Here is a 17,692-nt window from a genome sequence, read left to right as displayed (position 1 = left end):
TGCCGATTCGGGCCGATGGAATATCCTATGAAAATTGTATACTACATAATTTATTTCGTCAAATTAGTGTCTACATCAATGGCACGCTGGTGAGCACAAGCAACAATCTCTCCAACTATGCTAGCTATATGCAATTCATGCTGATGACACCAAAGTCATACAAGGAACTGAGAGGGGCCTCCAATGGATATGAATATATTACTAATACTGATAGTACAGATGCACTTAAAAATGCTACAACTAGTGAATTACATCTAGTTGGAAAAATATATCATGAAATATTTAATATACCCCAATGGCTGCCGCCCAATGTTAAATTGGATATAAAACTAACGCTTGCACCCTCCAATTTCATATTGAGAAAAGAACTTGCTGCCAATCCTAATGTAAGTCTCTCCCTCACCTCGGAAATACTTCATGTACGCAAACAACAGGTTATGAGTTCTGTTGCTTTGGCCGTGGAAGAACTGAGAGCCAATGGTAACAATATTAAACTACTTGTTCCTCATACAATCACCAATCAGCGTCATATTGCCATGGGCTCACGCACCTTCACCGATTCATCCTTTATCAATGGTGAAATCCCCTCGAAATTGGCTTTGGCATTTGTAAAAAGCGCCAGTGCAATTGGATCATGGACTGAATGCCCACATAAATTCGAGATGTTTGGACTTTCATCTCTTGTGTGCAAAGTAAACGGCATCCCACTCTACAATCTATCTTTTGATAAATCCTATAGAACATTGTACGAGCTGACCATGCAAACCCTAGATCATGATTCGCAACTATTTGAAAATGGTATAACCGAAGATATGTTTGCTAAAACACATGGTATCATTGTACTGGATTTATCGGGTACACAGGATATGAGTATAGTACGTACGGGGAGTGTGCGTTTAGAGTGTACATTTGCCGACCCATTGGCTGAGAGTATTGCCCTAATCTCACTAAATCAATATGAAACCTATTGGGAAATCACTCCCGAAGGCAGTGTTCTACTAGACTTGGCGCCTTGAACACCAGTCAAATAATCAATGTATTTAATATGGATCCCTACATGTCTCAGTACAAATCCTATTGTCTGCCCTCGGACTTTCTTTGGAAAAATTCAACGTGTCAACAATACCTTGATTATTGTTAATAGCAGTCCGTCGACTGTGCTGACGGGTCAGTGGCTGTGCATCTTTCAAACAATGAAGACGATTGAATTTTTTGATCCTCTTGGTCTACCCTATACATTCTACACGCCTCACATCAGCAACTATATTGAGAGCAGTGGGAAAACTATTATTCAAAATCCGATGAGGGTGCAGGATCTAACGAATAAAAGCTGTAGCTTCCATGCGCTACTATATTTTTTGTTCCGATGTCGTGGCTATACTTACAAGCAGTCTCTCCACATTTGTGGTGACAATCCACGTCTGAACGACTTTCTAGTGGAAATAATCCTCTCAGACCTATATAGTATTGATTTCGGTGCCCTAAGAGTAAAGTGCTTAAAAAATTTTTGTGAATTTGTTTATTAATAAAATGTATATATATACAACAATGTCTTTAAATCTTCACTTTAGATTTATTCATCTTCGATGTATAGTCAACTGTCGCGAACAACTAATGCTGGTACATCATTTTGATTCACTTTATATTGATCTTGATTGACTGCAAAGTCAGGGTCACATTTCCTACAGTATAATGTAACTTCACTCTTGTCATATCTCTTTGTATAGTCAATTATACTATTTGCATTCATATTATGAAATTCACGAGTTTCAATCTGTCTATTTGAAGCAATATCACATACAGCGTTTTCAAATGGTGAATCACATTCGGTCACAGCCAAATAAAAATCACTTGGTTTATAGTCATAGTAGGCATTGCCATCACAGCGATGACGTAGAAACCAAATTGTCTTGTTACCCCAACAGTTGAATCGTAGACCAGAGTCCTCTTCCCAGAATAATTTAAATCCACGACGATACCAATCTCGTAGAAATAAACTAAAATCACGTTTGGGATTCTTTCCAATCATAGCGGGGTAAGTATTCTCCCACTGATCACATTTATCATAGTGACAATTGGAGCACAGGTGCCCTCTAGGATGAGTCACACACCTCCTCAAGACATGAATTACATCCTTTAATTTGTACTGCATAGCCTCTATGTAATTTACAAGGATTACATAATTTACACTTTTCACTATAGTCATTAATAATTGTACAATTCTCACATTGATTCCAACTGCCAAGAGTGTACATGCACAATGGACACATTATGCAAAATGTTCTATGCAAAATAGAACATTTTTCGGTTTCCGATGTCAACTCACTCACAGCTAAAACGAAACTGATCCTCTTCGTTCGATAAGTTCAACGAGAGGGAAATGGGGGAGAGAGGAGTAGCTCTGTGACGTTACCTCTTTCGAATAATGAGGGAGCCATCTACATTGAATCCATTGGCAGTATTTTCAAAGTATATCCACAATATGAGTCTGCTATGTTTCAATTAATATATCAAAAAATTGAGCATAAGCATTTGAATCGCATTTTAGAATTTTCATGAAATTTTTAAACTTAGGAGAATCACTACTCTGTATATTTTCATTTGTTCTCCGACATGAGACTATCCTATGTTGAATCGATCGCTTGAGAAAATCATCATCCAAAATCAAATGTTTTTCCATAAACACTAGATTTGATCTAATTCTCTCTTTCTCAAATTTATTCATTTTTCAGTCCTTTCACTCTGACTCTAGACTGACCCTGATTCGTCAACCCTAACCAGAAAAGAAAGGGAACATTTTCGATTTCGAAACAATTTTATTGAATAATTAGAACAACAACATCAATAATACAGAGCATGTACAATTAACGATACTGTTTATTGTCTTCAATATGTTTCACCAATGCACTTAAAGCACATTGAAGTCTATTCACATGTGCTATATCAACTTTAGCGGCTAAACATAATTGATCCTCCATTTTAAATTTGTTCAAGGATATTACATATCTTGCATATACTGCATCCCATTCCAGACAAAGACGCGATCCTTTCGTAATTTCCACCGCAATGTTTGGTGCTCTTGTACTATTATCATCAACTCCACTATCAACTTCTAATAGGGTAAACATTCCACTCATCGCCATCACAAATATATATCCAAATGAGTAAAGTCAAAACTGTTCTTCTTCTCACTCCTTTGAATTCTATTCACAGACTAATAAAACTATAGCAAAAAAACTATTCCTTATATTCACTCCGCCGCTAATATGTAAGCACGTCTCTGATTGGCTGAGAAGGAGGATGTATCCGACTCGCGGATTGGCTGAGAAGGAAACACGTGATCAACTGTTTCCGGGAAAGTCATAACATTTGGAAAATTCCTGTTTTTTCATTCTCACTGAGAAAAACATATAACAGACATGAATTGCTGTTGACATCCATAAATGTGACAAAGTTCCTGTTTTTCAAATTCTCACTGAGAAAACCATAAAACAGACATGAATTGCTGTTGACATCCATAAATGTGACAAAGTTCCTGTTTTTTAAATTCTCATTGACAAAAACCATTAAACATCCATGAAAAACATCAAATAAATCGACCAACACACATAACCATCCATGAAAACATACATAAATGTGACAAAATTCCTGTTTTTCAAATTCTCGTTGACAAAAAAACCATAAACCACGTGGTTCTCGTGCCAATATATGGTGTTAAAAAAAGTTGTAGGTGGCAGCAGGGGTGCGTGATCGGAGTAGCACCTCCCTCTCTACTGACACCATGAACCCGTGATTGAAAATAATGGCGAGAACCGTGATCTCTCTGTGCTTAATTTTAGGTGCTGAATGTTCCATTTATGTCGGGTTTCATAAGCATGGGCATGTTGCACAGGGAAAAAATTATTCGAACGAAAGTACAGAGGTATTTCTGACTGGTCATATTTTACCTTAAATAAAAAAGAATTAAGGGTGAATATCTGTGAAAAAGGCAAAATATTAGTTAGAAGAAATAGAGTTTCAGTTTTATTCTTATTGGGATACGAAGACGGTGACGGTAAATATTTCTGTAAAATTAGAGGAGCCCTGTTTTGAAGAATTTGTATCGGTTTCACATGACATCTGAATGTTGCCAAATATATCAGAGGACAATACGTAAGATGGGAATGAACCAACGCAAAATAAATTAGACGTAGGATTTCATATGGGAAAAAAATGCTGAAACCTTTGCATTATACCAACCCCTTGAGCAACAACCCGTAATCTATTATAATGTTCTTTATAGGACAACTTTTCATCAATAATAATACCCAGATACCAGAGCGAAGTTACCCTTTGAATTTGAATATTTGTAACATGATCAAATATTGTTAAAATTCCTTGTGCATTCTGCCCAATTCTACTATAAATGATAAATTTGGTTTTTGATGCATTTAATGACAAACGATTAGCTTTTAGCCATACAAGAAGTTGTGAAAATACGATTTGCAGCTTCACTTTGAGATCCTCTTCCGACTGTCCAGTAAGTGATGATCCGGTATCGTCAGCAAAAAGAACATTCAGACCAAGGTTTTCTGTCGCTGATAGAAAGTCATTTATGTGTATTATAAAAAGCAGTGGTCCCAGCATAGAACCTTGCGGAACACCAATATTTAACAACAAACATGGATCCGAAACTTTGTCCTTGATCATAGTCACTTGGGAGCGACTACTTAGGTAAAATGCGATAAAATCGTGCGCTGGTCCTCGTATCCCACCATGGTTTAATTTGTACAACAATATTTCATGGCATAACGAATCGAATGCCTTCTCAAGGTCCAAAAATATACTCGCCGGGATCCATTTTTTGTCCAGACATTCGTGAATAAATTGTACCATAGTTAATATAGCATCCTGCGTACTATGCTTTTTTCTAAATCTATATTGTGTTTTTGAAAAATAATCTTTTGAACAGAGAAAATTAGTTTAAAAAAACTCGAAAGAATAGAAATGGGTCTATAATTCGAGCAATTAGTCCGGTCACCACTTTTTAAAAGTGGTGACCGGCATAACTTACAGCCCTTTCTCTGAGGGTTGTGGGGGGGGGGGGGGTTGTAAGTCATTCTCAAGGTCATAATTTCTGGACCTTGAAACTGCACTGAATAAAATGGCTATCTCAAAATTTTGATTGGATGTGTTTGGGGAAGTGATTGACGTGGGGAGGGGGAGCTGGTTGAAATCTATAAGCTCTTTTGAAGTTCCTACGACATTTCTTTCTATAAGAAGTGCCCTGGTCTAAAAAAAATATATATATTGTCCCCACATCGCTCTTTACTTAGGTAACGATATCGCGCTGCCAAGGATATTTTGTCTTGAGATTTCAATTATACAGCACTGGAAGTGCCGATTAGATCAGGTAAGCCCCCCCCCCTAAAATTCAGTCTATGGGAGCCCATGTTAAGAATTTATTCTTTTTATTGAGAAATTTCTGGCATTGTATTTCATCTGAATCTTTGTATTTGCTGCTTTCTGCGTGCTAAGGATTGACATCATACTTATGTTTTTGGGGCAGACAGTAAACTTAGTTAACCATAAATTCACACTCCGTAAGAAAAACCGTTGCAATAAATCGATCTTTCAGTTAAACCAATTTTACTGAAAATGACAATAAACCTAAGTTTATTATTTAAGTAGACCAACAACTTTTGTTCTGCCCGCTCATCTAAAGACCCCATGACTATTGACGAATATAATGGATGCACATATGATTAATACTACTAGTGACCATATTCTATTTGTTTTGTGAAGAATTTTGAGGTACTCTTAGTTCTTTCACCAGTTAGTTGACGCTAAAAAAAAATTGTTTAGATATTTGGATCCCATAGGAAACAAATTCCTAGATGTAATTCCAATAGTAACTAGACGGGTCCTGAAAGTGAAATGGATAACAAAAATAACAGAGATTGATTATAAGGAAAAGCATATTACCTGGAGATCCGAAGCTTCCTCGTCCCAAACTGGATCAGACCTCATATATCCACCAACTTTCCTAAAATTTGAAGCAATTGAGATTTGATGCCTTTCTGAACTGCACAAATTAAAATCACTATTGATTAGATTAATTTAAAAAAAATTCTGAAAAAGAAGTTTTTCAAAGAAAAGTAAAGGCAATTTTAAACTTGAGATCAACCAATAACGCAGTAGGTTTTAGGCTTTTACAGTGAGAGAAGGAGGCGATACCCAAACTCTTGTTTGTAGTGATTTTTGTTCGTTTCAAGCTTGATTTACATATTAATTTTAAGCATTACTGGCTTTAAGATTTATTTATTCATTTATAATATTACTCGTTGTATGTTTTTTGCTATGATTGTTTATTTAATCTCTGTTCGTTTTGGGTTTCATTTATTCCTTTATAGTAATAATAGTAATAATTACTGTTTGCTGGTTAAAATATTAGACCTTCTTGTTAGAAAATCTTGAATATTCCATGCTTTTAAATGTTCAAATTCAAATTTGATTTTTGAATCCTGTTCACAACTTTTAACTGCTAAAGTAAACTTTTCAGATACCGTAAGCTTCAGTCTAAATTTTTGTTCTATATTGAAATTTACAAAATTTGAGGTTTTAATTCAAGTTGTGAATCTTTTGAATTTTTCAGATTTGTCAAGTTGACATTTATTTGAATTACATACAAACTGAACATATACGTAAAATTAGGCAACTCCTCTAGGATCTTCTATGTGCTCCTTTAGATTATAGCTCAATCGGCTCGAGCAGTCGAGTTGAACCAGCTTTGTCGCTGGTCCTGGAGTACAAATATAACCTTGACTTTCGATTCTGTTAAGTTAAATAAATTGTTGTGACTTAGCATAGTCGGTAGTCTGAAGTTATGCGATTTTCAAAAAAAAAAAATATTAAAAAAAATAATAGTCTTTGAAACTACCTTGTATAAATTTTCATTTCTGGGCGGTTTTTGATGTAAACATCTAGATTTCTGGGTTTTGGAGCATCCATTTGAATAGCCTCCGGCAGAACAAAGCACATTTCATATGACCTCAAGTCTCCACCCAAAGTGGGACTAACCTTTGTTGACACAGGCGCAGTCATGTCTACTTTAGCACCTGTCAAAAACAAAGTTAGAAAATCATACAAATTCAAAGTTAGAAAATCATACAAATCATACTAAATCAATATAATAATAATACGGCACAAACATAATGAATTGCACACCCTTATTATTTATAAGCATAACTAATTCAAAATTTTTTTGAATTCGATAAACTTTTTTTTGCAAGTGATCTTCATAAAGCCAAGGATTAGCTGCAAAGTTAAGTGTTCACCAGGCTCCAACTGAAATTAAACCTGGTTGGAATCATAATACGAGCCTCAGATACAATTACAGTCAGAATCTAGCACCATCTTTTTCTTCCCATAAGTAATCTTGATAAATAAGTTATATACAACAGAGACTTCGCTGCTTACATGCTGAATGCTCGGAATTGGGGGTGCGTTTCAGATGTTCCAGAATGGTAGATGATAACATATTTTAGCCCCAATCGACTTATTATTACTGACCCAGGACCTAAATGATCATTAAAATTTTCTTGTTAACCTTGGAAGCATCATTAGTTATTACAGCGTTTATTCAGATAGAGAGAAACAAGACGATTTGGTTGAAAAATGTAACATCAAAATCATAATTTTCACATCTTGCAGGAAATGTGGGGTAAATGGTAAATAGGTAATGCTTTTTATTTGTTGTTTTACCTTGACTTTTAATAGATTTTCTGGTAAAATGGCAGCATTTGTTAACTTTGAAAACTGTTGAGCATATAATTGCCTTTCGCGCAATATTTGCTTCAGCTCTTCATTAAAGGCATATTTAAATCCAAAGAAAAGGAATGGAAGCAAATTGACATGCTCCTGGAAACAAATTGACATGCTGATCTGGGCTCTGATATCTATTATAATGGCACAGTTTTCACTTGCAACACTTTTGGCAAGTTAAACATCTTTTTAATTCAAAAATTTTTCAGAGACTACTCTGGACATGATGTAGGTGACATTCTTTAAGCTAGAGAAGTAGCCATCGGACTTATCCAAATACCTAAGCTCGCCATTCCAGCTAAGAGGGATGAGCTGGATCATGGCAATGGCGCTGTCTAAGTAACGAGTGATGTGGGCACAATGAATTATTTATTAATTTACTTTTTTTTATTTTTTTGTTTTAGACCAGGGCACTTCGTATCGAAGGATTTGTCGTAGAAACTTCGAAAAGGGTTTATTCGATTGAAAATTGAAAGAGCTAGTGCGCTTTTTAATAGTCGAAAGTGATTTGAGGGCAACTAACCCTCCTCCCACGCCCACCATTTCCCCAAACACATCTAATCGATGTTTTGAGAGAGCCATTTTGTTCAACGTAGATGAAATGTCCGGGAATTATGTGTTTGAGGATGACAACCTCCTAAAACCCTCAGGGCAAGGGTTGTAAGTTATGCACTAGTGGTATATAAGGTTTATATGGAAAGGGTGATCGTGTAAACTTCGGGGGGACTCATTCGATTGGTAATCAGAAGTTCTAGTGCACTTTTTAAGATTCAGAGTGATCTGAAGGTGGATACCCCCACATCTCATATGTTTCCGAAATGAATCGGATAGAAATTTTAAGATGGCCTTTTGGTATCGTAGAAATCTTGAAAAAGGCTCATTCCATCGGAAATTGAAAGGGCTAGTGGCCTTTTAATAGTCAAAAGTGATTTGAGGGCAACTACCCCCCTCCCTCGCGCCCACCATTTCCCCAAACACATCCAATCATAATTTTGAGATAGCCATTTTGTTCAACGTAGTTGAAAGATCGGGAAATAATGTATTTGAGGATGAAAGCCCCCCCCCCAGAACCCTCAGGGTAAGATTTATAAGTTATGCACTGGGGGCATATAAGGTATATATAGAAAGAGTGATCGTAAAAACTTCGGAGAGGGCTCATTGGATCGGTAATCAGAAGTTCTAGTGCCCTTTTTAAGATTCTGATAGATCGAAGCGTGGATACCTCCTCCCCCCCCACACCTCTTATTTTCCCAAAATGCTCCTTATAGAAATTTCGAGATGGCCATTTGTTGTCGTAGAGACTTCGAAAAGATCTCATTTGACTGGAAATTGAAAGGGCTAGTATCCTTTTTATTAGTCAAAAGTGATTGGAGGGTAACTAACCCCTCCTCTCACGCCCAACTTTTCCCCAAACATATCCAATCAAAATTTTGATATAGTCATTTTGTTCAACGTCCACAGCCCTCAGGGCAAGGGTTATAAGTGTATGCCCTGGGGGTATATAAGGTATATATAGAAAGGGTGATCACATAAACTTCGGAGGGGGCTCTTTGAATTGGTAACCAGGAGTTCTAGTGCCATTTTAATATTCAAATTATGAGATAGCCATTTTGTTCAACATAAATGTTGAAATTGATTGGAGGGTGGACACCCTCCACCCTATGCCTCGTATTTTACCAAAATGTATCTTATGGAAATTTTGAGATGTTTCCGAAATTTTGTTGTAGAAACTTCAAAAAAGGCTCATTCGATTGGAAATTAAAAGGGCCTGTTTTAATAGTCGAAAGTGATAGGAGGGCAGCAAGCCTCCCCCCCACGCCCATCAATTCCTAAAACGCATCTAATCATAATTTTGAGATATAAATTTTGTTTAGCGTAGGTGAAAGGTTTGGAAATTATGTCTTTGAGGATGACAACACCCCCCCCCACAGCCCTCAGCGCACGCGTTATAAGTTATGCCCCAAGGGAATACAAGGTTTTTATGGAAAGGGTGGTCCTAGAAACTCCTGGTGGGGATCATTTGATTGGGAATCAGATGTTCTAGTTCACTTTTTAAGAGTCTAGAATATCGGGGGCAGCTGCCAACCCCCCCCCCCCCGCCTACGTCGTATTTTCTAAAAATGCATTCGATAAAATTTTGAGGTAGCCAGTTGTTCAAAAAATAGTCCAAAAAACAAATAATAAGGCCTTTGAGGTGGACAGAATTCAAAACAGTCTGGGGGTAAGGGTTGTAAGTTATGCCCCAGGAGCATATAAGGTCCTTATGGAAGGGGTGGTCGTATGAACTTTAGAAGAGGCTAGTTTATTTTGAAATATATAGTTTTAGTTCCCTTTTAAGAGTCAAACAAGATGGAGAGCAGCTAGCCCCCTCCCTGACATTCTCTTTTCCCAAAATGGATTAAATTGAAATTATGAGATAGTCATTTTGTTACCAATAGCCCAAAAATCATATAAAAATGTCTTTAATGTGGACACAATCCCCCAGAGCCTATGGGCAAGTGTTGTAAGTTATGCTCAGGGCATGTAAGGTTTCTATGGAACGGGTAGTTCCATTAACTTTGGATCGGATGGAGCTCATTTGATTGGAAGTCGGTAGTTTTTAGTGCCCTTTTTAAGAGTCAAAAGTGAATGGAGGGACGTCAGCCCCACCTCCAGCCTATCACTCTCCGAAACATATTAAATTGAAATTTTAATAGAACTATTTTGATCAGCATTGTTGGAAAGTCCAGTAATTATGTCTTTGGGGATGTCAACCTCCCACAGTCCTCAGGACAAGAGCTGTAACTTAGGGAATTCGTTCATTGTTTGCACATAGTATATGTTATTGAGAAAGGCACGCATGTTTGAACTTTTCTTTCCAAGAAAACGAAGGATATTCAGGTGAGCCTTTCGTGTTGAGGGGAGTGTTAAACTAAATCAAAATATATTATGGGTATATGGATTATCAAAAGAGTACAACACAGGAATAACTGAGCATATTAATTTGGAAAATTCAGAAAATGATAAGGGAGATGATCAAGAAGATAATATTTGCATGCTGCCAATATTACTGCAAATACCACCACTACTACTACCACACTACTTCATTTACAGTATTAAAGGAAAATTTGACTAAACCAAAAGACACTATGTGCATGCGCATTGTCAAAATAGCGTAGGCCTATCTCAAGAATTAATTTGAGTGTTAAGTTGGAACTTTCAGAGATTACTTAAAGGGGAAGATCATCTCACCAGAAGGAAATATGTGCAAACTACTTTTAATACTACTGTTACTGCTACATTTACTACTACTACTCCTATTGCAACTACTTATAGGGCTAAGAGCGTTAAGATAAATGGAACAAAGAGTATATAAATATACAAGTTATCAATACGACATGTCAACAATTTTATTGTAATAACTTAATGTAGCAAGTTGACACCTACAGGACTCGATGAGAGGGATGATTTGCTGACCAAAAATCCACATGTTAATACTACTATTGCTAGTAATACTAGTGCTATTCAAAATTATTACTAATTAAATCAACGCTATTGTTGTGACTATTGCTTCATATATGCCAAAGGCTATGGAGTTAAAATTTTCAAGGTAGTTTGAAGGGGAAAGGTGCACTGAATCAGAAAATACCGTCTGTATGCAGGTTGTCAAAAGGTCGTAACAGCAATATCTTAGGAACAGTTTGGTGTGTGAAGTTAAAACTAACAGAGCTTGTTGTGAGGGATGTTGAACTAACCAAAAGAAAATATTTGCATCCTCATGCTACTGCTTCTACTCATACTACTTCTACTGTTACTATTAGTTACTACTTCTATTGCTACTACTGCTACTAAAACTTAGTCTACTACAATTATTTCTACTGCTACTACTGCTACTACCGCTGTAAAAACTACGGATATTTAGGCAAAAACTTGGGATATATAGAAACTGTATAAAATAAATCGAAACACACTATACCCACACAGGTTGGCAAGCGGGCACATCAGAAATGCTTCAGGAGTTGTCGATGGTATGTATTAAGCTGAAACTTTCAGCGTGTGTTGAAGGGGATGTTCAAAAACCAAAGGTGCTATGCACATACTACTACTAATATTGTTAAAACTATTGCTACTGCGCAAGCTAAAGGTATTAAGGTGAAACTTTTAAGGAATATTTTGGCAGATGTTGAACCAAATAAAAACAAGCTATGAGCATGTGGACTTTCAAAAAGGTGACAAAGCAATATCTGAAGAACAACTAATATTATTAATTTAGACCTTTAAGGGTAAGTTGTGAGGGATTTTCCACTAGCCAGATGGCACTATATTTATACTTTTAATGCTACCACAACAGTTAATGTAACTAATGACGCTAAAGATGAAACTTTTAAAATGAAACTTTGAAGGAATGTTTAGGAGTTTCAACTAAAGGAAAAAACTGTGTGCAAAAGGGCATACAAGCAATATCATAGGCAGCACCACTCTATAATAGCTAGAAATATAATTGAAACTTTTAAAGGAGCTAATTCAATTCCAAAATTAAAAGTTCTGGTGCCCTTTTTAAGAGTAGCAAGATATTAGAGGGAAAGCAGCCCTTATCTCGAGCCCATTCATTTTCCAAATGCATCCAGTCAAAATTTTGAGACAGCCATTTTGCTCAGTATAGTCCAGTAACTATGTCTTTAGAAATATTAATCATATCAACCCGCCACAATTATGCAATTGGCCCATTATGCTTTAAAACTAAATGTTGCTTTAAAATAAATAGAACGGCTTTGTTTTTGTGGTTGCCAATAAGACACCTCAGAACGACTGGGGGTATTAAGCTGAAACTTTTGTCGGTGATACTGCTATTACTACTTCTGCTCTTACAATTTAAATAAATAAAAAGAGTATAAGTGTATCCAGGTTGTCAAAGAGCATAGATAGAATCTTTTGCGAACAATAATAAGTTTTATTTTTCAGGTCAACTTCGGAAACTATAAGATTAAATTAAATAATACTGTTTGTGTCAGGATTAAAAATTGTTGAAAAAGTTTCTCCGACATACAAATAGCAACTCATACTATGGATTCTTATAGAAAAACTGAAAAGATATAAAATATTATTTTTTTCCATGAAAAAGATTGTTTAAATAAAAAACGAACAGAAAACAATTTAAAAAAAATTCCACTAAACTAGTTTTTCAAAGGAAATTAAAGAGCTCCATTAAGCCAAGAATGAGCAAAAATCAAGTCAGATAATCTTCCTAGCGTAAAATTACCACAAACCACTATCAATAAATAAATGAAACTCAAAACGAACAGAAATTACCATAAATAGCCAAGTCAAACTCAAAACGAGCAAAAATTAACAAGAATAGTGATGACCCCCATGCATGGGCGCATGTAGCTTCTTCTCTAGGGGGAGGGGGCTGCCGATTCTTTGATGAAAGGCGGGGAGCTGAAGTTATATTGGCAGTTCAAAAAACCTTACATTGCCAGCAATTTCTATCATACCCATGAAATCTTTATCAATAAGTAATCACCAATAAGCTTCAGCATTAATCAATCTTCTTGGATTAGAGCTAAATCTTTCCAAGACATTATGGATAATTGCTTCTTGTTTGACTTTTATTCTATAATTCCAGCTGTTTATTTCCAGCTTTTCAACCATCTACCTTTTATCAACTGCGTTTTTAGCTATCTACCTTTTTATCAATTGCTATTTCAACCATCTGCTTTTTCAGCCATATATAGTGTAAATTTGAAGTTCTAGGGGGAAGGGCAGATGTCCACCGCTCCTCCCTAGTTCCGTACGCCTATGCCCCCATGCCTTCTCAAGACCAGAACACAATTTGCGCTTTACTGAAAACAAAATACGTTTGAAATATTTTCACTTTTCTTACTTTCATATATAAAAAACCTATCCAAACTTTAAGGGATAAATATCAGTATATATTAATTAAACTGACAATCCATTTGTTCTATTGTTTTTTTTTTCAGTTAAGCGCAAATTGTGTCCTAGTCTTGAGAAGGCATAGGGGTTATCAGCCCTACTCATGTTAATTTTGCTCGTTTTGAGTTTGACTCGGCTATTTATTGTAATTTCTGTTCGTTTTGAGTTTCATTTATTTATTGATAGTGGTTTGTGGTAATTTTGTTCGCTTGGAAGATTATTTGACTTAACAAAATGTTGCCCTTTTGTATTATTATATAGGCTACAAAAGAAACAAAAGAAAATGTTTCAGCAATCAACTTTATTTGGGACTACATACAAAGAAATTATTTGGGCTCACTGTAACTAGTTGTTAACTGAAAAAAATATGCCTGACATGGAAATGGTGCTCCCCCCCCCCAACTGTATAGCCAAAAATAAGCAAAAACTACTAAATTGTTAATATTTGGGGGAAAGGGGAGGGATTTAACGTCTCTTAGGTAGAAACAATTTGGTTTTCTCAAACATCTATTCCCTTAAAAACAAATTGATGAAGAAACTCAAAGATCCGATAGTATAAAATTCTTCATCAAAATCTCCATGGCTGTAGCTATCTGCCTATTAAATTCAAGTGGACCCGAATACTGTGTCAGGAAAGTAGACAGGTATTAAAAAAAAATTAGACCATACTGCCTTTCTTTCTACAATTAAAACAAAACAAAAATATAGAAAAATTGGTATCAGTTTTCAATAATATAAGGAAAATTAACAAGCGAACTTTTTTTTTGAGCAATAACAAAAGTCTGAATCTTTTGATTCCACATCTTAAAACCTTTGTTAAAGATAAAAAAAAGAAAAAAAGAAGAAAACAAACTAACCTAAAATAAACAAAACGCATAAAGGATAGTGAAAAGAAAAACACAAACGCTATGCAAAAACAAAAAGAAAACAAAGGAACTCGCATCTTAATGACGTCCAGTATTCGACTTTTCATGCATCACAATGCACAAGGCGAACAAGGCAGGAAAGATCAGGATATATTGCTGATAATTAAATCTAGTAAAATGGGTGTTGTATTTATGTTTATCTTATGTTAGGTTGTGTTTTTTCTTTTCTTTGTTTCCCATTGATAAAGGGTTCTAGTAGTCAACCCAAGATGTTTGGACTTTTATTGTTATTAGTGAAAAACGGTTTTTTGTTATTTTGCCAGGGATCACAAGTTGTGTGCGCTTTTGAATATCGATCTTATTTATCAATCGTACCTGAGCACTTTTCTGCCAAGATCAATGAAGGGAGTATGACTCTGAAAATAATTGTTTCGTGTCCTATTGGTCCAAAGTACTTGTCCCGTACATTTTAAGCCAATTAGTGAGAAAAACTTATCTTCCTTTCAAACGAAATTTTGCTGTTGCGGGTGGTTATAAAGGTGCTACAGGATTACTTTGTGCTTTTTATCATACAGAGTGAAAATCATTCCATTATTCTTTTTAAATTAAGGTGCAATATGCCAACATTTCTGCTAAACGTTCGCAAGGAGAGTGCTGAGGGGGTCGCAGGCCCACTTGGCAGATCAAGTCAGACATAATGAAAATAATTATTGGTTTCCTATCGGACAAGGCATAACTCCTACGCATCTACCAAAAGGCAGGCAGTGGGAATTGTGTTGGAGCGACCACTGACGCACTTCAACTCTTAAGTCATACAGATTGAAAATTCCTCGGTGATTCCTATTCGAAGAGTATATAACATATCTACCGTCCTGCTAAAATTTGGCTTTGGGGGGGGCACGGAGGTGGGTCTATTAAAGAGACTGCGGGCCCATTTTTGTCCTTTAGTTATATGGTTAAAAATTCTCATATGAATCTGGGCCAAACAATTTATAATATGCCTACTTATTTGCTAAAAAGTAGACGGGGGAGGGAGTGGAGGTTAGTGAGAAGTAACGGAACTACTTTTATACAGCCAGCGTACTATTTACCGAATCAGGATTAAGCTCATTCTTGCGGAAAGTCATTATCAAATTTTTTCCGATGTGGCTTGCAACGAAGTTGCCAGCCTCTCAATACTTTCAAAACGGTGCAAAATAAAGACTTAACCGAAATAGCTTGTAATAGTATATGGCAGCTTTTTTGGTCCGTGGAAAAATTTTCCTTTTTCAAATGTCAATTTTTTTCCATTTATTATCTTAAGAAGATATGTAGGTGATTCGCAAGGGAACCATTGTGAATCTTAAGCATATTTTAGACAGCATTCTTTTTTAATCTAATCCTTACCTTTTTGCGTACTCAAACGGAGCTTTCCATTTGAAACCAGAAATGCAGCTCAAAGAGGCGAAACCTTAGCGACATAGCCTCAGATAGTCTTTCCTCAAATACGCTATAAAACCCCATTTCAGCTTGAACACTAAAGGCTCTGGCTCAAGGACAAGCAAAATCTACACTTATTACCTCCAGGCAAAAAATAAATTCCACTTTACAAAACTGCATAGTGAAACTCGTAAATCAAGTCTCGCAAATGATGATACGGCATCACAAATCATTATATTACCAAGAATATGCTTTTATTTATCTATATACTTAGGTTTAAATAAACCTTTGGGTTTTATTTAACGCATCTTTATATGTGTGTATGTGCAATAGAGAAAGCATCATATAGTGGGCGATCGTTCAGTGATTAGAATCTGTCAGGGGCAATGCTTACCAGAATTACAGAATTTTCCTCGGAAATTTAGCTGTTTATTCATAAAAAGGACATCTGCTTGAGCATATTTTCCATTGATATTTATTTGGGAAGCTAACAGAACCTATGCTAACCCAAAAAATGCCTCCAGATGGAACTAAAACCTCACAAAAGAGAACAACCTGCTCTTTTTCTAGTGATTCAGGCATGCACGTGAAGTTCATTTCATAGGGCGGGGTAGGAATCCAACGTTAAGCTAGGCCTAGCTTCGGCGAAACACCTCAAACTTGAGTAATAATATGGGGGAATCCTAAAACCTATGTACTTTTAAAGGGAGGCGATTCACAGACCTGATCATTAGTTAGACAATTAATGCACTTAAGGAAGTATTTGTGAGAGAAAAAGCTTACTTTTTTCATTGTCCCCGTCAATATATCGAAATAGTTTCATGAACATGTCACGAGACGGTACTTGAAATGCGCGATATGTGGTGCATACGACATTTCTCGCCGGATATAACCTTAGTTCCAATCCACCCTGAAAAAAAAATAGTATGTCATAAAACTAGTTGCCAAAAGTCAACAAAAATCATCAAAAAATCACCCAACTAAAAAGAAAAAACCTAAAAGGGAAACTTCCTGGAACACCTCTTGGTTTTGGTAAAATAAAACCCCCGAAAGCCTCCTTCAGGAAAGTTACATTTATATCCCTTCTCTTTGGAAAGTTTTCAATTGCCTTTTTTACTCTTAAGACCTCACAGTGTCAGGAAAATTTTTCCTCCATTAACTAAATTCCTTTAAACAAGTTTTTATGAGTAAACACGTTCCATAACTAATAATCTAGGTCTAAGATTATAATGTCTAGTTTAAGGGCATTTCAAAAACCAGAATATCCAGAAAGATACCAAAACAGCCGAAACAAATTCTGAAAAAATCACTCGGGAGGAAAAATCTTAGTAAAGAAAATTTATTAAACATATATCATTTCCATTATAGTCCACACAATTTACATTTACAACGTCTACAGTTATCTCTTCAGTATGAAACACAAATAAGCAAGTTAGTCAAAAGTAAATTGTTGCACTTACACCATATTCTGCTAGAAGTGTGTAATTTGCCGTCTCAACCCCAGTAAAAGCTGACCCAGCTCTGCTAAGAAATTCAAATTGACCATGCACACTGCCGAACACCGTGATAATGAAACAAATAATCAGTTTTGACATCGTTATTTTAATAAATGCTCTTGCTGTTGAATCTCACATGACTGAGAGTTCTGTATCTGCTTAGAAAGATGTTAATTTTTATCAACATGTGTTAAA

At 35.9% G+C, this 17,692-nt stretch overlaps 1 protein-coding gene across 1 annotated transcript in view; it reads right to left on the bottom strand.

Moving 5' to 3' along the window:
• The window catches only part of LOC148940098 (heme-binding protein 1-like), a 36,098-nt gene extending 18,472 nt beyond the window's left edge, over positions 1 to 17,626 (bottom strand). Inside the window, exons 1-4 of the mRNA XM_089105924.1 lie at positions 17,462 to 17,626; positions 16,785 to 16,911; positions 6,920 to 7,097; positions 5,965 to 6,025 (exon numbers count right to left, since the gene is read on the bottom strand). Of these exons, the coding sequence (XP_088962050.1) occupies positions 5,965 to 6,025; positions 6,920 to 7,097; positions 16,785 to 16,911; positions 17,462 to 17,596 (501 nt within the window). The 5' untranslated portion in view covers positions 17,597 to 17,626. The remainder of the gene's footprint in view (positions 1 to 5,964; positions 6,026 to 6,919; positions 7,098 to 16,784; positions 16,912 to 17,461) is intronic.
• Positions 17,627 to 17,692: the final 66 nt, after the last annotated feature.

This window comes from Artemia sp. Qi Xiang Cuo, chromosome 20 (assembly GCF_049724085.1).
Source record: "Artemia sp. Qi Xiang Cuo chromosome 20, ASM4972408v1, whole genome shotgun sequence".
NCBI classification, from domain to species: Eukaryota; Metazoa; Arthropoda; class Branchiopoda; order Anostraca; family Artemiidae; genus Artemia; species Artemia sp. Qi Xiang Cuo.
This window is presented reverse-complemented; position numbering and strand designations above follow the sequence as displayed.